This window comes from Phaethon lepturus, unplaced genomic scaffold (assembly GCF_000687285.1).
Source record: "Phaethon lepturus isolate BGI_N335 unplaced genomic scaffold, ASM68728v1 scaffold8659, whole genome shotgun sequence".
NCBI classification, from domain to species: Eukaryota; Metazoa; Chordata; class Aves; order Phaethontiformes; family Phaethontidae; genus Phaethon; species Phaethon lepturus.
In genome coordinates, this window is record NW_010562701.1 from 9,238 (window position 1) to 31,161 (window position 21,924).

General features: G+C 53.5%; 1 protein-coding gene across 1 annotated transcript; it reads right to left on the reverse strand.

The window, feature by feature from the left end:
* Positions 1 to 1,994: 1,994 nt before the first annotated feature.
* L3MBTL1 (l(3)mbt-like 1 (Drosophila)) lies at positions 1,995 to 21,318 on the reverse strand. The gene is made up of 21 exons (XM_010294358.1): positions 21,183 to 21,318; positions 18,591 to 18,814; positions 17,681 to 17,825; positions 17,389 to 17,527; positions 16,573 to 16,696; positions 15,846 to 15,933; positions 13,612 to 13,703; positions 12,869 to 12,973; positions 11,427 to 11,562; positions 10,821 to 10,912; positions 9,606 to 9,757; positions 8,534 to 8,610; positions 8,012 to 8,097; positions 7,332 to 7,442; positions 6,934 to 7,048; positions 6,579 to 6,678; positions 5,445 to 5,642; positions 5,087 to 5,133; positions 4,012 to 4,169; positions 3,115 to 3,177; positions 1,995 to 2,129 (listed from the first exon to the last, which is right to left on the reverse strand). The coding sequence occupies exons 1-21, from the start codon at positions 21,316 to 21,318 to the stop codon at positions 1,995 to 1,997; spliced, it is 2,523 nt and encodes an 840-aa protein (XP_010292660.1).
* Positions 21,319 to 21,924: the final 606 nt, after the last annotated feature.

Here is a 21,924-nt window from a genome sequence, read left to right on the forward strand (position 1 = left end):
ACCAACTTCAGGACCATTTACTGCAGATCAAGGGTGACTTGGGGAGTGACTGTGGGGGACATGCCTGTTCCTCCCCACTCCCCCTCTCTCCAGAGCTGGCCACACTGCAGGGCTTGAAGAGATGGAAGAAAATAAAAAAGGAAAGCAGAGGGAGAGCTGCCTAAATCAAACCCAAGCATTGACAAAACAAATACTCGGACTAGTTGCAAGTCCTGTGTGAAAAGCAAGCAGCAGATGTTTCAAGAGCAGGTCAAATGTGACCCCAAATATTCAATAACAAAGAGTCAAAATGCTACATTTCCATGGGAAGCCTAGAACAGATTGACCCAGGTGTGACAGCGGCTCCCATGGCAGCGCTGCTCCAAGACACATTGCTGGTGCAACTGCTAAGATCCCTTCATCCCTGTCTTTGGGCACTGGGAAAGCAGGAAAAATGTTTTGCTACTGATATGTCATTCTTGGGAATGGGAAAGAAAGTGGACGTGGGACTCGGATCACATCACTGCAGACCATGGAGAGCCCTCAGGGCAGGTGGCCACCCTCCAGCACTGCACTGCCACGCCACTGCTCCAACAGCACCCACAGCGGGTGTGCACAGGACAACAGAGCACGGCGAGAGCAGCATGGGTGCTGCTAGGGGCACAGGGACTACCAGAAGCTGCTTGGGACTCTGCCAGGACACCCCAGGCATGTTGGCTTTCCTGGCTCTGGAGTCCTAGCCTACTTGGCCTCTCCTCCGTTACAAGGGACAAAGTGCCTTGACAGTCATTACAAGGGACAAAGTGCCTGCACCCTTGTTGAAAAGGCGCCATGTTACTAAAAGGACAGAAAAAACTCAACTGCTAAATTTCTTTTAGCTCTGCAGGAGAGGAATCCAGGGACAGTAGAAGATCCTGCTCTTCAAGGAGCAAAACCTGGGGACCTCGTGAGGGCAAAAAAGAGGGAGAGGGGGTCTTGGCAGGATCAAGTCGGTCAATGCAGGAACACCTTCAGAAGTGAGCTGTGGATCTGCCTACAGAGGAATGGTTGCTTCTTGTCCTTGGCAGCTGTCTCTGCTCTAGAAAGAGCCCTGCTCCTGATACGTGGACCAAAAAAGGCCCAACTCTCCTTTGCAGAGGACTTTTTAATTGCTGCAAGGGGAACAAGTTAACCAAGCATCCTTTCTCCCAGAGACATGCTGGCCAAGACAGCCTGAAGCGCAAGAGGCAATGGAATTTGTTCTGCACCCACCCAGCCCTGGCCCTGTGGGGCCCTGGGGCTGCTGCATTACATTAAAGAGGAATAAAGCACAGATGCTGGTCATGGGCAGAGCAGCAGTCAGGACACATTGCTCCATGGAAGGGGCAAGAGGTGGGCCACTGGTTTCCAGTGCAGTGAAGGGGCAAAGCAAAGTCATCATCTGACCTTAAAAGGGAAAGTCAAAAGAATTCAGAGAAAAAGGCAAAGTAAGCAGAAGCTCCTTGAGAGCGTCCCTTTAGGAACAATGTTAGCACAAGCCCCCCCAGAGGAACACATTGGGGGGGGGTGGCGGGAATGTCTCTCAGCTGCTGAGCAAAGCCAAGACCAGCCTTTAAATGGGTGCAAGCACGTACGTGGGCAGTCAGTCCCTTCCCTTATCTGGGTGACATGAGTAGTGGTGTCAACCGCCTCCGCACTGCTCCCCGGTCCCTCAGCACTGCCCCAAATCAGTGCAGTCACCGCAGGACATGGTGGGCAGCTGTCGTGCTAAGACAGGCTAGTCCTACATCCTCCCTCCATCCCTGCAGCCGCCCCCAAGGCTTGGGCTCAGGCTGCACCCAGCGCTGGAGGAGAAGGGCAGTGTGGAGTGGAGGGGAAAGGATGGGAGATGGACTGGTAGGAGAGCGGAGATGCGGCATCCGAGAGGACATGAGCAGGACATGACAAGCTGCGATCAGTCGGGGGGAATCTCTGTCCTGACCAGGCAGTTTGGCAGCATCGGTGCTGAGGGAGGGTCCCAACTGGGCCAAGAAAAGTCACTTTAAGGTGTCATCAGCATTCTTGAACATGAGGATGGCATTGTAGATCTTGAGTGCTGGGCCCAGCTTGACACTCATAATCTTGACGATGTCAGCCTGCGTCAGCAAGAGGAACGCCTCACCATCGATCATCTGGAGAGGAGAGCAGGGACAAAGGCACTCACCGAAAACCCAGCCTCTGACTTCCTAGGGACAGCCAGCATGGGCACGACCTGGAGACGTGCACAGTCACACTCACCCTCAGCCAAGTGCCACAGATGATCCAAGGAAGTACAGCGGGGGCCACCCACAGCACTCCCATGCTGCCCCAGACAAGCCAGATCTGGGAGCTTGCGTGCCCAGGAACGGGGCAGAGAGGGGAAAGGCCCTTCCAGGGGCCACCCCAAGAGCTCACACTGCAGCCAGCCCAGGCTTCTGCGCCAGAGCACAATGGGCACAGCACACAGCCAGCTCTGGGCAAACACCCATCCATTCCCTGCTCCAGGTCCCGGCACGTGTGGAGGCTGCCCCCAGCTCAGCTTTGCATGTCTGAGCACCCTTAAAGCACAGGGGCCGTTTACTAACAGGCTGGGACACTTGCTGTACCCATGTGCCCAGGATCAGCCTGCCCTGAGCATACTGCGCATGCTGGAAAGCAGCTCCTCTGTGCATCTGTCCACAGAGGAGTCTAGAAATGATGAACCTGGCTGACAGACAGCGATGCCACCGAACTGCTGTGCTGGGGAGAGGATGCAGGGGTGGGAAGGATGAATGGGTGAGGAGTAAGCAGCTTCCGTCAGGAGCTGATGGTACTATTAAGGCTGCAGCACCATCCTCCTCCCACTCCATCGTGGCCTCGTCAAAGGGGCCCTCCCTCACCCATGCTGGGAGAACAGGGCAGCACAGCAACTTGGGGGTCAGCATCTCCCCTCCTGCCACTGCATCTGCACCAGCAGACAGCTGCACACTGGAATGCAGTGGGGCTGCTGCTCCCAAGGCGGGATCACCGCCAGGTGCTAGACGTGCTCTCAGCATTCAGCAGCAATTCGCTGCAGGAAGGCCACTGGCCAATTCCTCCCTGCCCTGTTGGCAAACAGCTGTCCTTGGCCTCCTGCACTCATCCTCCAGCCCTTCTCACCTCATCCTTGAAGAGTTTGGCTTGGTCCTCGCAACCCGTCAGAGTCTGAACAAAGCTAAAGACCTTGGAATAAACAGAGAAAAATGTCAAGACAAAGCAATGTTTCTGGATGGAGATGCCCCATGAGCCCACATCCTCACTTCCACAGAGGCATTTTGCACCCTATAAGGCAACATGTGGCCATCAGGGCAAAGGCTGCAGTAGCAGCACCCTCCCATGCCTAGAGATCACCCTTGACCCAGGGCACAGGTGCTGGCCTCCTCCAGCCCCAGAGCAGCAAATGCTAGAGCAGCTTCATCTCCAGCACAGCAAGACGATTCCCACTGAGGGGCAGGGGCAGGAGAGGGACACACAGGAGGGTCACGGGGAAATCAGGCAGGGCTGGCTGCTGGGGCTGGTGCCAGAGTTCCAGCCACCCAGGCCTTAAAAGGGGCCATCACAGATGCCCAAGAAAGTGAATGAAGGTGACCATGAAGAATCTGAGGTAAAGATTCCTTTTTCAGAGAAACAGAGAAGTGACTTCTTATCTGCAGAGTCTATGGTTTAAATTTTTTACCTTGGCAAAGATGAAACCTATTTCTTCAGAAAACTGTAACATGCTAAATGAAGAGACTGCTGATTGCCTCCACCTGCCTGCCCTGGGCTAGTGTCACATTCAAGCAAAGTGAGAACCTAGTAGTTCTACATGTGCTTCCCATCAGGGCTTGTGTCTGGCAGCTGTGCACCCAGTACCCCACAAGCGTGTCCAGTGGACCGCCTTCTCACTAGTCCAGGGAAGTGGCCGCTGAAGCACCTCCTGGCCTGGTGCACGTACCATGGTGCTACACAGCCAGGTAGAGCACTCCCAGCCATGCCAGTGGGTGAGAAGCCAGCATGCAGTCTTCAAAACCATCTTACCTCATCAATGGTCCACTTGGCCACTGTAGTTGCTGTGATGCCAGCCACCCCCGGCAGGAGCTTGCAGTGCTGCTCCCAGCAGAGTGACAGGGAGCGGTCAGGGTGGGCAGACAGGGCAGACATGAAGAGCGACTGGTGCATATTGTCTGAAGAAATAGCTGGCAACAAAAATGCAAAATTTAATACAGGGTAGAAGGACAAGAACATCCCATCCTATCCTATCCTACAAGCCTTGGGGAGGACCTCATTCAGGGGTTGGCAGCAGATGGTCTCATGGGTCCAGGTATCAAGCGCTAGTGGTTGTCCCCTTGAATTAATAGGATATCAGTGTATCCAAGTGTTCAGTTTGGGATTGGGGATGGCAGGGAGAGACAAGCTTGGCTTTGCCTTTTCTCACTACCTTCAATCATTCCTTTTCCATGCTGAACTAGATTTCAATGTCAAATTTCACACTAGAATGCCATCTTGTATCATTCAGTTTATTTCATGTTTTTAACAAAGCTTTTCCCTTGCTCCAAGGAATCAAGGATGGCTCCCAAGAAGATATCCTTTTCACTCACGCCCAGAGCTGAGGTAGGCAGCAGGACAGCCCATGGTAAAATGGATACTAGCTGGAATAAATATTGGTCATCATTTTATGTCAGTCATCAGAACTAAATGCCAAGCAAACAGTTCAGCCTCAGTTTCTGCGCTGCAGCAATAATTTGGCATTTCACAACTACACTGATATTTTGCGGTACAGTAGCCACAGGCATGGCACCCCTGTCTGAAGGGGACAGAGGGTCACAGAAAATGCACTGCCACAGAGAGAGGACCCTAATTCCCTGCCCTAAAGTACTTGAAGATTCACAGATATAAACCAAGAGACATGACAAGGGACCTAGCAGAGCTCTGGTAAGAGGCAGCATCATTCCTTGTCAGATGGTCAACTTTGGCAGTCAACCACAAGCTCTTCACCGGTGCTGACCTGCATGAGGTCTGAGTGACCCAAGGGAGACCTTGCCTCCAACAGCCACCACCCCAGCTTCTCGAGGCTTGTCCCTGCAATGACACCGTGGCAGAGGATGGCACTTACTCTGGAAGTCTTCCTGCTGGATCTTCCGGTACTTTGGAGGTCGCCCTCTAAAGAGACAGGAAGACTGATTTCCAACTGGGTTGGGACTGGCCGAGGGCCCTCCTCCACACCGCCCAGAGCAATGCCTTGGCAGTGCAAGCAAGAATAACCTCTTGGACCCCAACCCAAAAGACACAAAATGTGGGAAGAAAAACCAAGAGAGGTTCCCAACAGAGCTGGAAGGACAAATGCCAGCTGCCAGCAACCATACTCCCCCACAGTCAGTGAGCCTCTCTGGCTTGGCCATCCCTCCCAGGGACAGCAGTCATGGCACAGGGGTCCTGCACTGCTGCACGGGGCTCACCGGGCTTGCCCCTACCTCCCGTGGTGCCGTGATTTCTTTCGCTGAGGGAAGCCAATCAGGTTCCTCTTGCGAGTTGATGCCTCAGTGTCGGACAAGTCTGCCTTAAGCCTGCCCTGGTTCTTCTCTGCCAGTGGGCACCCTGAGAGGCAGTAATGGGCCGTGAATCTCCCAGTCACGTGTCCCGACCCGTCGCAACCTGGCGTGGGGCACTTCCTAGAGAACAGAGGGGAGGCAAGCGTTGAGCCTGGCTCAGAGCAGCATGGGGGAGGGAGCCAGCAGGGCCACCCCTCCACCCCCGAGCATGGGAAGCCGTAGCCCTGGCTACGGAAAGCAGAGTAAAGATGTCCTGAACAAATTCCTGGGGTGAGGACACTGGGTGCATGGGCAGGGCCCTCCCAGTCCCTCCAGGTACAAACACCCGTCCCACCTTCTCTGCTGCTGTCACAGTGACCCTGTGCAAGTCACCACAGCGCTGATCAAGCAGGTCATTTGGGTTCACAGAGTCTCTATCTTCCCTTCCTTGCCCCCACAGGAATCCAGACTACCTCAGAGTGGGGAGGAAGCAAGAGTCACAAGTGTGTTCAGTAGAGAAACCCCTGGGAACCAGATCTGCCTTCCCCATCCTCACGGATGCTCACCATACTCAGTCCTCTTGACGCCAGCCTGCCGTGCTGGGGTCAGCACTACACTGTGCCTGGTTTGCCCTGGAAAAGGTCACACAAGCAACTGACTGAGCTGGGGGAGATGCACTGTTCCTTCTCTGGACTTCCCAGCTCACCACCTCACAGTGCAAGGTATCCATGAGGGGCAGGGGGAACATCATCTCAAACTGGTATGAGTGAACAGCATCTTACAGGCTACATAGCCCATACGTTCCCACAGGTAGATGGGCACACAGGGCACCCCCAGGGGCTCTGGGTGCTGCAGGACACACACAGAGTAGGAGCTCAAGGAGTTACACTAGCCATGGACTCCGGGATGCCCTGGGGCCTGGCCTGGGGTGAGCAAGGGCTGCCCAGAGCCAGGTGTGGGGTGGGAGCAGGGAAGGGCTGGTTGCTGGTGAGGGTGGTGGGTGCGGAGGGGCAGAGGAAGGGCCTGCACAGGCCGGCAGGGAAACTGTGCACCTCTGAGCCACGCTGGGGAGCTCACCTGTGGTGAAAGCTGTACTTGGAGCTCTTGGTGTGAGGGATGCTCTTGCAGCCCAGGGTCGGGCAGCCCCCATGGGCAGAGGAGGCTGGTTCCTTTGGCCCTAGACCAGGAGGAGAAACAGGAGAGACACTGTCACGGCTGCAGCCCCAGGCAGAGCCAGGGCTCTGGGCTCTCTGCCTGTGCCAAACAGGGAGGACTTTTCCATCTGACAACTCCACTGAAAAACCCTTCCTCCCTGCTCATCCTCAGCCAGCACCTGCCCTCCCATTTCTGTGCATCGGCAGGTGGTGGTGACAGTGGGGATCTAGCATGCTTGGGCCCTGGTACGAGGGACTGACCCAGCTGCAGGACTTACTGAGAGGAGGCTGCAGTGGGTGTCCAGTTTTTGAGCACCAGCCTATGGGGTGGATGTCTGGATGATCAGCATCAATCCAGAAATCATAGACGTGGCTCCAGCCATCAAAATGGATCTGGGAAGACAAGTAGAGGGGTTACACTTCAAACCTCAGGGCACCTCCCTGAGAGCTCTGGAGCCCTCCAAGCTGACAGCAAGCAGCAGGGTAGAGCTGAACTGCAGCACAAGGCTCTCCTCCACTCCTGGAGCCAGGCACTGGGACCTGCCATCCTTCACACAGTGTGCTTCCACAGACCTCCACACACTTTGACACTGCAATTGGCAGTGAGTTGGGAAGGACAGGAGCAAGCCAGCACAGTGCCTGGACACAGGCTCAGCACTAAGACTCCAGCACCCACCTTTATCCTGTGATCTTCCACGTCGTCCACACTGGCCACTCGGATGAAGGAAGGACTCCTCCTGTCCACTGCCTCCAGCTTCATGTTGACCAGGAAGCCGTGGGGTGGGCGCTGGGGCCAGGAAGAACCCAAGTCAGCAGGGAGCAGGGTCATGCTTCAGGCTCCCATGCCCCTCAGCAGCTTTCCCAGTAGTGTGCACTCCTCAAGCCCAGCTCCCAGCTGTAGCCTGTCTGGGTAAGAGCCATCCCAGCTCACAGTGGCAACAGGACAGATTGGGGACAAGCCTCCCAGATCTGAGCTGTGTTTTAACAAGATGGGAAAGCTGTGCCCAAGGGAAGAAGGTCTCTAACAGACATATTTTGGGGATCTATATTGCAGCCACACTTGGCTGTACACGGCTGCTGTTGCTGCAGTTGGAGACAACAACTACCAAGCAAGCCTAAACTATTTCTCCAGCTCCTGTCTAGCTGAGGGGACGGTCACACTTCCCATTTTTCCCAGTTTCAAACTATTTGCCCAGCATAGCTCTGACTTCTGAACCTTGAGCGTAGATCCAAACCCCAGGCCCACAGGCAGGAGCATACTGAACATCTCTTGACTTTTCAGTTTATGAAGACCTGACAATGGATAAAAACCAAATTCCTGCCCAGGCACAGTGGAGCAGATGATATGGCACTCACCACTTTAAAGGCCCAAGTCGGGACAGCAGATGCTCCAGTTTCCTTCAAGTACTTTTCCCAGGTGAAGTTGTCAGGGTCAGGATAATCTAGAAGGGGGAAGATGAAGAAGGTGAGACACACCTGCAGGAAGACGGCAAGTACCCCAGAATGTCCTACTGCCTTGAAGGGCCAACCAAGTCTGTATCAGGCACATGGGAACCTGAGAGACATCAAGAAGTCCTACTATTTTCTCATAGACCATGAAAACCAGGGTACAAGGAAGCAGAAACATCTGGGCCTGCACAGACAGCTTGGGTCTTCCTTGTGTCTCCACTCAGCCTGACACAACCACCATCTGAACACATACATGTACAGGAGCCTCAGCAGAAGCATGCCACCTCCCTGGCTGTGGCCTTGCTGCCTGGGCCTGCAGACAAGCAAGGGCCATGGCGTTTGCACCCCCAGGCTCCCCATGCTACCCCAGGAAGCCTGTCCCCAAGGGGATGTGCCAGTGAAGGCTGCACTACCGGGCCACTGACTCACCTTGAGGAGGTGTGAGGGGTTTGCCGTGCTCCTGACACCATCCAACTGGGTGGATGTATGGACTGCTGGGGTCACACCTAGAAAACACACCCAAACTCTTACAGAGGGCTGAGATACCCAGCTCATCACTGCGGGTCCCAGGGCAGGCCACTTGGTGGCAGCCCCCAGGCCTGCACCACCAGCAAAAGCCCCTGCACAAGCCGAGGTCTTCTACAGCACCGTTGTCCCTGAGTGACCCAGGAAACCATGGGCCCTGCAAGGCAAGGGCTAGAGCAGGGGGACTTCGGCTCAGAGAGGCAGGACACAAACACGCCCTGGGTGGAAGCTCTGCCGCAGCTCTGCCCTGAGCAGCCCAGGGAACAGCAACCCTTTGCTGCGAGCGGGGAGACAGGTGATGCCTTTCAGAGCTCGGAGCAGCAAGACTTGAGCAATTGGCAGGGGCTCATGTCCTGGTCAGGGCTCCCAGTAGGTCACAGCACACTCAGGTCTGCCCTGGGACAGAGCAGGTACCTGCCCAGCACCACTGAGTAAGGAGCAGCTGGGGACAGAAGCCGCTGCAGGCCCACAGCTTCTTGGGGCAAGAAGGAAGAGAAGGACAGAGGGCTCCAGCTACAAAGGAAACAGAGATGCTCTCAGGACCCTGATTGTGCTAACTGGCCATTTTAATTGGCCTTAACCAGCCTCAACTGGGACAACACCTCCCCAGCCTGGCCACAATCTCCTGCCTACAGATGCAGAAGCTCCTTTAAAGATCAGGCCTTCAGTCTCTGATTGCAGGTGGCCCCATCTCCCAGGTGGGTTTCAGGGTGAGCCCACAGCATGTGATCACACCTGTCTTTGCCCCACATTAACTACAGGGCCATGGCAATGTCCCAGGAGGTGATATGGAACAGGTAAAAGTTTGTCCCCCAGCATAGGGGGGTGACCCTCTGCCTCACTGGACCACTGGTGGCCTGTCTGCAGCAGCGTGCTGGGATTGTCCCATGCGTTCCCGAGCACCCTGTCACTCTTGCTGAAGCAGTGGTAGGGTGTCTCCCCAGCACTGGCACTCCCGGAGCCCCTGTGCACTTACCAATAGTCATAGGTATCATCCCAGTTGTCAAAGTGCACCAAAAAGCGATTGTCTACCACATCAGTCACTGTGGCAACACAGATCAGGGAAGGGTTCATGCGGTCCACAGCTTCAAGCTTCATGCCCACCTCGAAGCCTAGGGAAACCTCGTGCTGGGAGGAGAGAGAGGCAAGTTTCTTTCAGACCCGCAGTCACAGAACCCTCCTCTCCACTTTGCTTGCCTGCTGCAAGGAGGCACCTGCCCAAACCCTCCCAAAATCAGATCCTCCCTGGCCTCCAGGCAGGCCTGGGACCACTTAGGATCCCAGAAGGGCAGTGCCCTGCTGTGCACGCAGGAAAAGAGGCAGAGGGTAAGTAATTCAGCTTGGCCACACAAAGAAAGAGGAAAAGAAATCTTCAGATGCTCAGGATTTTCTATAAGCAATAACCTCCAAGACAAAAACAGCCTCCAGCTTACACTGACTCAGATTTTGTCACAAAACCCTTGTTTGCAGTCACACTCCTCCAATGTTAGCAGTGACCAATGCCCTACGCTTGGCAGGAGGAGCTGGGATGGGGCCCTTCATCCTACCTTGCCTTTATTTCTTGGATCCAAAATCTGTGCAAAGCGCTGCATGTCACACGCTAGTGGAATTATTGCAGCAATGAACAGGAGGGTTTAGATGCAATAAATAACTTGGAGAGGCTGATTTATCAGTAGGTAAAATTTCCCTCTGCAGCTGACAAAGAAACCATCAGCATTTTGCACTCTACTATATTCCCACTTTCCCTTACCCAAGCTGCCATATGAAAAATAAAGGCAGAGACAGAAACAGTGAATTCATAAAACAGAGACAAGAGAATTATACTTATGAAACATTAACTGAGGGTTTTGGGCAAAATAATTGTTGAGAGTAGTGATTACTTTTCCTCACCAGTACTTTTGCAACAGATTTAACTGTCCATGAGACCAACCTGGATGAAACAGTGAATCAGACCAACACCAATTTTGGGCACATCAAACTAGTGTCCAAGTTACAGATCCTCAGCAGCAAAGTGTGCCACATCTCATTAAGCAATGCCAGCAGCACATTTTCCTGGCCCTCTGCACTGTGGGCTTGGGAATTGTGGGGTGGACTAAGAAAAGCCTGGCACTGGTGGAGGCATTCTGCTCAGCTGCAGGGGAAGAAGTCACACCTAACCTGCAGGCTCTGGCAGGAAGAAGCTGCTACTTACAGTGTTTCGGACCATGAAGAGGTGCTTAGGAGCTGCCTGAGCCTTTGTTATCTTCAGGTAGTTTGTCCAGCTGAATTCTTCTTCCTTATAACCTACAACCCCTCAGGAAGAGAAATGAGAGCAGCGAGTTCACAGAGAACAGCCAGGAGGTCCTGAGGCTGAGCCTGGCCCTCCCCAATCAGCTCTCATCCTGCCAGTCATGTCCTGCTGTGGGTGGACGGGGTCTACAGTAGCCCTGGGAAACCCAAAGCCCACGGCTTAGACCCAGTGGCTGATTTTGAAGGGGTGCTAGGAAACCTTAGCTGTGGAGTGGAAATCTCCTGGAAAGCATCAGTCCCACCTGCCCTGGGGCACAGCTGCTGGCTCCAGCCTTGCAGTGGGACATCCACGGTGACAGGGATTTGCCCCCAAATGGGAGCAAGCAGAGAGCTTTAGCATGATGGGTACCTTTAAGGTTGTCCTGTGGAACCTACTCAGCACAAGCAGCAACCCCTCCTGGGCGCATGGAGCCACCCTGTCCCCATCTCCAGCTCTACCTTTGGGGGCCCACTACTCATCTCCCTCCTTCAAAGAGGACCCACCAACTCAGACTCACTAACTCCTTACCTTTTGGGGGCTGGAGTTTGTGCCCCGTCTCCTCAAACCAGCCAGCAGGGTGGATGTCAGGGGAGTCAGCATTCAGCCAGAAATCATGGCACTCAGAGTAGCCATCAAAGTGGAGGCGCATCCGGTAACCACACACCTACCAGCAGGGAGGGCAGGAAAAGGAAAGGACTATGGAACCCTCCTGCTGTCCCCGGCTGAGCATGGCACGCACCTCCCCTCCCACACACAATCTCAGCATATCACTTAGGGAAGCCAAGAGTCAATCGTGGGCCAGTACTCAAATCGGGAGGCACATGCCAGTCCCAAAAGGTGTCCCACACAGAACAAAATAAGTACTAGGCCACCACAAGCCAGCTCTAAGAAGGGAGGTTCAGGCTGGTGTGTGAGATGCCATGGTGGGCACCTTGCTGGCTCCAGCAAGAGCAAGGATTCCCTTTTCTGCACCTGTGGGAGATGATGGCACAGGGATTTTGGCTAAATGCCATGTTGCTTTGGTGAAATTATTGAACCATTAAGGTTGGAAAAGACCTTCAAGATCATCAAGTCCAACTGTCAAACCAACACCACCAAGACCACTAAACCATCTCCTGAAGTGCCACACATTTTTTGAACACCTCCAGTGATGGTGACTCCACCCCCTCCCTGCGCAGCCTGTTCCAATGTTTGACCACTCTCTCAGTGAAGAAATTTTTCCTAATATCCAATCTAAACCTGCCCTTGCACAGCGTAAGGCCATTTCCTCTTGGCCTGTCGCTGGTTACTTGGGAGAAGAGACCAACACCCACCTCACCACAACCCCCTTTCAGGTAGTTGTAGAGAGCGATAACGTCTCCCCTCAGCCTCCTCTTCTCCAGACTGAACAATCCCAGTTCCCTCAGGCACTCCTCATATGATTTATTCTCCAGACCCCACAACAGCTTCGTTGCCCTTCTCTGGACACGTTCCAGCAGCAAGAACAGCAGACACCAGCATATGGCTGATCTCCCTAACTGTGAGGCAAGCCTGGTTCCGCTACCACATGGCTGAGCGGAGAACCCCACAGAGAGAGGGCCTCCATGGACACAAGGAACAGCAACAGGATGCCTCCAAACCCTGCATCTCAAGGGCTCAGACCTGTCTGAGGGGCATCAGCTCGAAGATAAGAAGCTGCTGCCATCACCACAGTCTCTCCCCCCATGGGTGTGCTGTGTCAGGGTGATGGAGAGACAAACTAGGCTGGGGCATGACAGCTGCTCCACAGGACTGTATTCTGCCCCTGTGAACTGGAAAGAAACTCCCCTTTTGCTTGACCAAGGTGCTGGAGCACCAGCTCATCTCATGGAGGCAAGGGCCCAAAGCCAGTCTCCTCCACAGGCCGGCTGGCAGCACCTCCCCTCCCACAGAGCCTCCCATGCATGGGGGTGAGGAGGAACCAAGGAAGAGGGGAGCTGGAGGCACCTTACCTCAGCCACTGTCAGGATAAAGTACATAGATGGGTGTTGTGGATCGATCCCCTCCAGCTTCATCCCCACTTTAAAGCCATTCTTGTACTGGGAAGCTACTTGGTACTGGAAACAAAAATAAACTACAATGTAAAAAATGACACAGGTAGTTGGGTCTAGAACCATCCCAAGGAGCAACCATCAGGCAACAGGAGCTGCTGGGACCAGGTGATTGTGGGCCACAGGTTATGTTGTTGTCCAAATTTTAATTGTTTTCCGGTAGAAAAACACATTCTTCCACCTCCTTGTGGGTTTGCGTCTCTTGCTACTGGCGGGGCAGGGTGTCCCTGGGCTAACAGCTGCAGCCCGGGAGAGTAGGGTACGGGCCTGGCTCCTCTTGCACCCTGGCAATCAGACGCCTGTGAGCAGGGGTGCAGCGCAGCAATGTGGCCTCAGGAGAGCCCACACCTGGCTTCAGGGAAGGGCTGGAAAGGCTCCATCACCCTGCCAGAGCCACAGGGGTGTCCTAGGAAAATGCAGGGTGCTTGGAATGGGTGACAGCACCCAGATGGGGAGTGGGACTCTGGGCTAATCAAAACTGGAGGCTGACTGGTCACCTCCAGGTGAAGATGGGAGCTTGCTTATCACTCAGAGTCACACAAAATAGGGAAGCAAGGAAGAGAGGAGAAGGAGGAGGGGTGGGAAAAAAAGGGAAAGAAAAGAGAAGATGAAAGAGGGAAAAAGACAGGAAAATCCCAACTCACATCCTGGAAGAGATCTAAAGGGGCAGCGACAGCTTTCTGCTCCTCCAAGTAGGACGCCCAAGACCAGCCTTCTTTCTTCTCCTCACTGGCACCTGAGCGCAGCACAAACGCACACACAAGAGGCGCTGCTGAGGGTCCGCTCCAGCCTCTGTCCCTGCCTGCCTTGGGGCAGCGCGGAGGGCAGGCGAGCGCATGAGTCCCACTGGGGCCGCATTCCACCCTCATGCGCAGTCCTGCATCCCTGCAAAGCTCAGCACCATCCTACCAGAGCCCCTTCTCCAGCACACCTGGCTGGCTGTCCAAGGGGGGACAGAGCCAAGAGGCCCCTCTCACACAGGTCCCCATGAGCCAAATGTCCTCTGTCGCAGTACAGTGCTCTAGTAAGGCACCTAGGGAGCCTGAGGGACAAGCCATGCTGTGCAAAGCATCAGGACACCTCTGCAACCAGTCCTCCTCCAGCCAGTACATCCAAAATGGCCACAGCACTGATGGATCTGGGACAACCAGCGGGATCCATCCAGAGGTCTGGGAATCACTCCCAGCTGCAAGAGGCTCCCAGCCAGTCAAACCAGCAGCAGGCCCACCTCCCACCACCTCTCCAGAGGCACCAGCTCTGCTATTCTGTGCTCTGAGACACCTGAGCCCCTCATTGGAACACCAGGGCCACCCTCGATATGCATTTACCCTCACAGGATTCATGAAATGAAGACAGCATCATTTCTTCATAGACAGGGAGGTGAGCCTTCATCCCTTCGACCCCTTTGGGAATGCCTCAAAAGGCCTTGCCTGAAGCACACGAGACAACCCAAGCCTCTTGCTCTTCAGCCACTTTCTTCTCCTGCTTCACAGTGCCTGAAGGGACTCCAGGAGCACCGTGCCTATTCCAGCACTGGGTAATTCACAGCTACAGGTCAGCCATGGCAAACAGCCTTGGGTAGGGCAGGCCAGAAACGCAGGGGTAAAACAGACCAACTCCTTCTTCCCTTCGGCTTAGGGGAAGCAGAGATAGAAAAAAAAAGGAACTTGTGGAAGAAATTAAAGCTGAGCTTCAGTGAGCGAGGTTACTAACCTAGATGCTTCACTAATACTTAAGAGTGATGAACCCCTTTATTATTCTTTAGGGCAGAAAAAAGTGGCAGGCATGTTTGGGGAATCCGTAAGTACAACCTCTGCACTTCTGGAGAATGACAAATACACCTGGAAATAGAGCATACACCAACTCTGCTGCACTGAAGCATCCAGATGTGTATTTTGTTTGCTGATGTACTTCTAAAATAAGAGAAAATAAAATGCTGAAATAACAAGGCTCAGCACTGCTTACTTGTATGCAGCAGGGAAGGTTACATGCTCAGGGCTCAGACTGTAGAGAAAAGGGCAAGGGAGTATGAGACTCCTTTTTAATAGTGGTTAACTCAGTGTAACATCAGGGGTTAGCGACATCTGGCCCCTGCTACTGTCCCTACCTTTGGCTATGAAGAGTATGCAGGTGGAACAGTTTCATTTTAAAATGACTTTGAGTATGACCTTTCACTATTCACAGACAAAAGGTTGTCCATAAATGTTTATTTTCAGCATTTTCCCGAGTTTCCTTCCCCTTCGCCCCCATTGTACTGCAGGGAAAAAAACAAACAAGCAAACACTGCATTCCTCAGCTTGTCTCCCTTCTCTCAGTGCCGACAGCTCTGCGTTTGAGATCTCCTCTGATACAGTCCGAGAACAGATCCCCATGAGGTAAGACAACCCCAAATCACCCAGCTTCAGCGGCACCAGACCTACAGGAGCAGCTCCCAAACTTGTGAGGAAGTTCCCCGTAAGACCATCCAAAGCGGGGGCAAAGCCAGACATGGTGCAGAGTCACGTTATTGCTCAGGATAGTGCCTCCCAGAGCAAATATAGTATCCACGAGCAAGTAATAAATTCAGCTCCCAAGGGGAAGGACCAGAAAGCACTGTACAGTACGGCCCAATGCCTGAAGAAGACACAGCCGTATCTGTAAGGGTGTGCCCTTCCCATGGAGAGAAAGAGAGGAAAGGAGAGAAATGGAAAGAGACAGAGAGAGCAGGATCAAGCAAGCAGAAGAGCTTACAAGCCTTCAAGAACAGGTACCAGCACATTGCACTGGGTGTTCGACTCTGCTGGAGCACAAAAATGCTGGCCCAGCCCTACAGTACCACAGTGGGACCCCACAGCCGTGGCAGGAGCACTCACCCCAGCACCCACCCAGCCCGCCCTACCGTGCTGGCTCCCATTCCACGTATGAGCCTCTGTATTGCTGATGGCAGAGTCTCCTGCAGAGCTTTTCCTCTCTTCCTGCTTTTCCTCCTAGACATGAGAGCAGACAAAAAAGAAACCCGTCGTGTTGGAGGTCTACACAGCAGTTTATGCTGTGTGTTGTACCCTCACGCTGGGCCATACTGTGCCTCCGTAATGCCCATGATTTGACTGATGCTTGGCCCAGAAATGGGTGGCCAAGAGGATCGGATGATGGGAGCCCGAGGGGCTTTTGGTGCTGAGTGGTAGCAATCACACCTTTAGTGGATCTGCAACAGTCAGGGCTGGCAAGTAGAGCTTCCTTGCCTTGTCAAAGTCACTCTCCCTTCTCCAGGATATACATCACACAGATAGGCACTCTCTCACTTCAGCACTTACTTTGGTGGCCCAGGCTCAAGAGAGCAGTTGAGAGTGCTCAATACCTACAGCCCAGTCAGAACATGTCTAGCACTGCCCAATCTGAGGTGCTCAGCATGCCAAACAGCCAGCCAAGTGTCTAGAAACCCTGATGCTCCACACATTCAAGTCTTTTTGGCATTAACAGCCAAGAGGTTATTCGGCATATAGCTGACACAGAACTGAAAAGCACCGATGAGAACGGCGCACAGCTGCAGTGCATACAGGGGAAGCCCATGGCCCACCCTCGGCATCAGCATGTGCGCACACGTACCCTCCTTGCCCTCTTCCTACCATTTGCTCAGATTCATATTCTTCCTCCGATGGGCTCTGGTAGTCCTTCCTCTTTCGTTTCTTCACTGGTTTGAGGATTTCTGTGGCATTCGTGCTGCTGGCAGAGTTTTCCACGATGACGGACCTGCACAGGGGAAGGGAGAGTAAAGCACTGCAGTGTGGTAGAGGGCAATGGCTGGGGTGTCGGTAAGGAAGTGGCTGCTGGAGAATCGCTGTCACCACATGTCTTTCTTACACATGCTCCCATCCCTCCTGACTAATGTAGTTGCATGTTGACCTCTTAGCGCACAAGTTGGCAAGAGGTTAGAACCAGGGTACAGACCAGAATCACCCTCACACGCTTGCATGTCAGAAACCTGAACCCAGGGATGGATCAAAAACAATAGTTTCACAGCAGGGCCTTAAGCTGCATCAGAGTCACACAGAGATGCTGGAAAACAAGTCCCAGGAAGTCACACATTAGTAAGCAGAGGGGCTGGAAATGCTCTCGTGATCCATGCCTCCCACCACTGCTCAGCCTGGAAGCACTCACTGCAGCAACCTCCTGCTGCAGCCCTGCTCCAGCAGATACGTGTTTATGAGGCCCACAAATTGGGCAGGAGAAGATCTGACTCCTGTGCTTCCTGCTGTCCCCTGGGACATCCCTCCACACTGCAGCCAGGGCACGCTGCTTACAGGAAAGAGGGAAACAAGTGGGGTCTCCAACACCTGCCAAAGACAGATGCACTTGCATCCCTTGCTGGAGCATGTGGACCAGGGGAGGGAGGGCAGACGGATGGATGTGGCTCTGTTTGGAGCAGACTCCCCTTCCTTTACCTTTCTTTGAACTGCTGGTGACAGTGCTCGCTGCAGAAGCCCCTGCCTTCCCGGCCTCCATCCGATATGTGTCTCCGGCCACAGGTATCACAGTGGCACATGCTTTCTGCTGTTGGCAGTTTGGTCTGCTCCAGCACATCTGAGTCAGAAAGAAGAGGAGCAGTGAGGCTCAAGGTGCAGCAAAGGAAGGCCAGCAGGAAGCAGGAGACATTGGCCTCGCTCAGGGCCTATGCCAGACAGCGCCTGCGGGATGATGGTACCCACCCCAGAACTGTCACTATGGTGCTCTTACCCTGAGCCACAGTAGGATTGTCCCTGCTTGTGGGTGCCACCTCTGAGTCCCCATCTTTCTCTGTGTGACCCTCCTTTATAGCTTCCACTGGAGGCATCTTATCAGCACTCACCACCTTCAGCGTCCCGTACTCATTTATTCGAAACTATGTCATTGAACCAAAAAAACAACGAAAAATAGTTAACAAGGAGGATAGAAATGTAACTTGATAGCTAGTGGGTGCATGTAAGCTCTGAGAATGAGAGGGACATGGTTCAGCCATTAGTGCGTCCAACAAGAGGACAGCTCTTCCAATGATAGAGGTGAGCACAGCACCAAAGTCACCGGTCCTGCTGCCCATCCCTGCAGCCTGTGCTGGCTGCTGAGCCTGCCAGGCCGAGTACACGGCAGGCTCAGCGTGAGACCTGGGTGAGACCAGCACCAGCTGGCAGCATGAGGGGCAGGGTGATGGCTGGAGGATGTGGTGCCCTGAGGCTGAGTAGCAGCGAAGAAATTGGTGCATCTTTTGTAAGGGGTACACCTAAAGGCACCAGCTGCCTGGTGTGTGCAAAGCCACTGTTTCCAGGGTGAGTGTAGGATTTTGGTGAGAGCCAACTCCATAGCACAGTTTGGAAAGGAAAGATGCCCTCTGCAGCGTGTAGCATCCCTCTGCTTCCCTGTGCAGGGCAGACCTTCTGCAGCCCCCCAGGCACCATGCATGTGCCCTCTCTGCCAAGCTCACAAAACAGGAGGCGCACAAGAAGAGCCTCGCAGAGCCAGAACAGCCAAGCAATCCTCCAGCTGGGGTGCGGGTACAGCCAAGGGCCACATCACATCCTAGGGGTCCCTGCCTGGCACGGGCTGGGGGACTGCCACTCACAAGGGCAAGCAGCTGTGGGGAGTGGCAGGGGTGGCGCAGGGCTACACTTACCCGCAGGTTACTCCCAGGCAAAGTAGCCACCCCATCTTTCCACTCCAACACACGGACCGTGCTGCAGGTCTGCACCCCGCTGATCTGGGGAATGACAGTAGCTGTGATGGGCTCACTCCCTGCTCCCCTCTCTGGCCTCTCGGCCCCTGTGCTTCTCTGTGGTTCCCGGGGGAATCGCTGAATTTCCAAGGTGCTTGTGGGAAGGTTGATAGTAGCGGCATTTGCTTGAGAAGGGAAGAAAGGAAACAACCAGAGGTATACAAAGAACACTTAACTGGTGCAAAGAAAGCTCAAAGGCAGCACAAAATGATAGAGAGGACACAGTCTCCCAGCCGAGGGCTCAGTGCTGTGGGCTAAAGCACCCCCAAGCAGGCAGCGTGACTCAAAAAGATCAGCAGCCAGCAATGGCTTGTGCTGGGGGTGGCACCAACACTATCCACATTCAAGGGTTCCTACTACAGCCTAGCCTCAGACTGTTCCCATTACCAGGATGCCCTGATGTGGCAGGAGTGTGCTGGTGAGCTCCTGGACTGCATTTTCTAGTTTAGTTTCATTTCAAAGGAACACACTGTGCAGCCCAGGGCCTCTCTGCAGTGGTAACCGAGGCACTGGGAGCAGGAAAAATTGGGAGATTTGCTTCTGAAGAACACCCCTGATCTCACCTAACACACATCCATGCTTTGCTCACACACGTCCTGAAAGACACTGGTCAGCTGGGCTGAAAATTGTTGACCCAATTTTCAAGACCCTGGTAATTACAGGCCTGTCAGTCTCACTTCAGTGCCTGGTAAAATTATGGAGAAGGTTATTCTGGGAGTTACTGAAAAACACTTGAGAGACAACACAGTCATCATTCATAGGCAATGCAGGTTCACGAGAGGAAAGTCCTGCTTAACTAACTTAATTTCCTTTTATGAAAAGGTCACGCATCAAGTTGACCGAGGGAAGCCAGGAGATGTGGTTTTTTGGATTTTAGCAAAGCTTTTGCTACTGTCTCTCACAGTATCCTTCTGGACAAAATGTCCAGCACACAGCTAGACAAGTCCATAACAAGTTGGGTGAACAATTGGCTGACGGGTTGGGGTCAATAACTTACAGTAAATGAGGTCACATCAGGCTGGTGGCCAGTCACCAGAGGGGTGCATCAAGTTGACCGAGGGAAGCCAGGAGATGTGGTTTTTTGGATTTTAGCAAAGCTTTTGCTACTGTCTCTCACAGTATCCTTCTGGACAAAATGTCCAGCACACAGCTAGACAAGTCCATAACAAGTTGGGTGAACAATTGGCTGACGGGTTGGGGTCAATAACTTACAGTAAATGAGGTCACATCAGGCTGGTGGCCAGTCACCAGAGGGGTTCCACAGGGCTCAATTTTAGGGCCAGTGCTCTTCAATGTTTTTATAAATGATCTGGATGCAGGAGTCAAATGTACATTAAGTAAGTTTGCCAATGACACTAAATTAGGTGGAGCTGTGGATTCCCTCAAGTGCAGAGAGGCCTTACAGAGAGATCTGGATAGACCAGAGAGCTGGGCAATCACCAACTGTATGAAATTTAACAAAAGCAAGTGTCAGATTCTGCATCTGGGATGGGGTAATCCTGGTTATACGTACAAATTGTGGAGAAGAGGCTGGAGAGCAGCCCCACAGAAAGAGATCTCGGGGTTTGGGTTGGTGGCAAGTTGAATAGGAGTCAGCAGTGAGCCCTGGCAGCCAAAAGGGCCAGCCGTGCCCCAGGGTGCATCCAGCACAGCATCGCTGGCCTGACGAGGGAGGGGATTGTCCCACCCGGCCCCGCACTGGTGAAGCCCCACCTTGAGTGCTGTGTGCAGTTTTGGGCGCCTCAATATACGAAGGACATCAAACTCCAAGAGTGTGTCCAGAGGAGGGTGACCAGCATGGGGAAAGGTCTGGAGGGCAAGACTTCCAAGGAGCGGCTGAGGTCACTTGGCTTCTTCAGCTTGGAGAGGAGAAGGCTGAGGGGAGACCTCACTGCAGAATACACCTTCCTCCAGGGAGAGGTGCTGACCCCCTCTCTCTGGTGCCCAGCGATCGGACACGAGGGAATGGAATGAAGCTGCGTCAGGGGAAGTTCAGATTGGGCTTTAGGAAAAGGCTCTTCTCTGAGAGGGTGGCCGGTCCCTGGAACAGGCTCCCCAGGGGAGTGGTCACAGCACTAAGCCTGTCGGAGTTCAAGGAACGTCTGGATGATGCTGTAATTATATGGTTTAGTTTTAGGTCGTCCTGCGAGGAGCAGGGAGTGGGACTCAATGATCCTTATGGGTCCCTTCCAACTTGAGATATCTATTGATTCTATAATAATGCGGCAACCCAGGAACCCACATGCCCTGCAGTGCAGGCACCCAGCACACTGTGCTGCACTGGCACAGGGCCCCAAGGCTTTGGTTTAAAACTCAGGAGGTTTTGATCGGCCACAAATCATCCAAGTGATGCGGGAGAGCCACAGAGAACCCCTAAGATGGCAACAGCAGCAGGGCTTTGTCTCCCAAGGTTTGGGAGGAGCACAAATATACAAGGAGTGTGCGGTATCAGTGTGTGGGGAGGCACCAGTTAGAGAGGACAGTTCTGCATACCTGGTATGATGAAGGCAGTCGTTGGCAGGTGGGTGCTCTGCACAGTGCTCTCGGTGGTGACCATGTGGACGCTGACCTCCCCCGTGGCACTAGCCTTCGTGCTTCTCACAACCTCCATCTCTGCTCTGCTGTCCATCACCTTGCTTGGGCACAGAGTGAGACACTGGAAGACAGCAAGAAAGAAATCGAGTTGGATACAAGTACGAACATGAAAAAGGAGTGAGAAAGAAACAGTGGAGGATGGTCTCTCCCTTTCCACCATCTCCCAACAGAAACCCCTGTAAGACGTATTAAAGACCCACTGAACAGAGAACAGCATGAAGGTCACAGCTGGTACCAACATGACCTAGTAAAGCCCCTGCTGTCAGATCCCAGCTCAGAGCCTGCAAACACCAAGGGTTTTTTTCTTACCTGGCACCACCATAAGATGGTATGAGCACAGCAGGTCCACCACAAGCTATAACTGCTCCTGGCTCCCACTGGGGTCTATACCACTCTGATGCAGACTGTTGCTGAGGCTTAGCAAATCCTACCCTGGAGAAGACAGAGGTCCCTGAAGTTCCCCTTCCAGTTCTCCTGTTGGGCAGTCACGTTTGATCTTCTGACTGGCTGTAAGAGAATTTCACAAGTGACAGGAGTTAACTGGGGGCAGGGAGGAACACGAAGTCCACTGTGTGCAGCTGAGTTTCTCACAGGACTGGTGATGTTCAACCCATTTAGCCATGAATTTCAAGGTGTAGGG

Coding starts and splice junctions, on each gene's coding strand:
- L3MBTL1 (XM_010294358.1), bottom strand. CDS start 21,318: ATGGACAGCAGAGCAGAGATGGAGGTTGTGAGAAGCACGAAGGCTAGT. Junction 16,697..17,388: donor CACCAGCAGTTCAAAGAAAG/GTAAAGGAAGGG, acceptor TCCCCTGTGCAG/GTCCGTCATCGTGGAAAACT. Junction 6,679..6,933: donor CCCACTGCAGCCTCCTCTCA/GTAAGTCCTGCA, acceptor CTCCTGGTCTAG/GGCCAAAGGAACCAGCCTCC.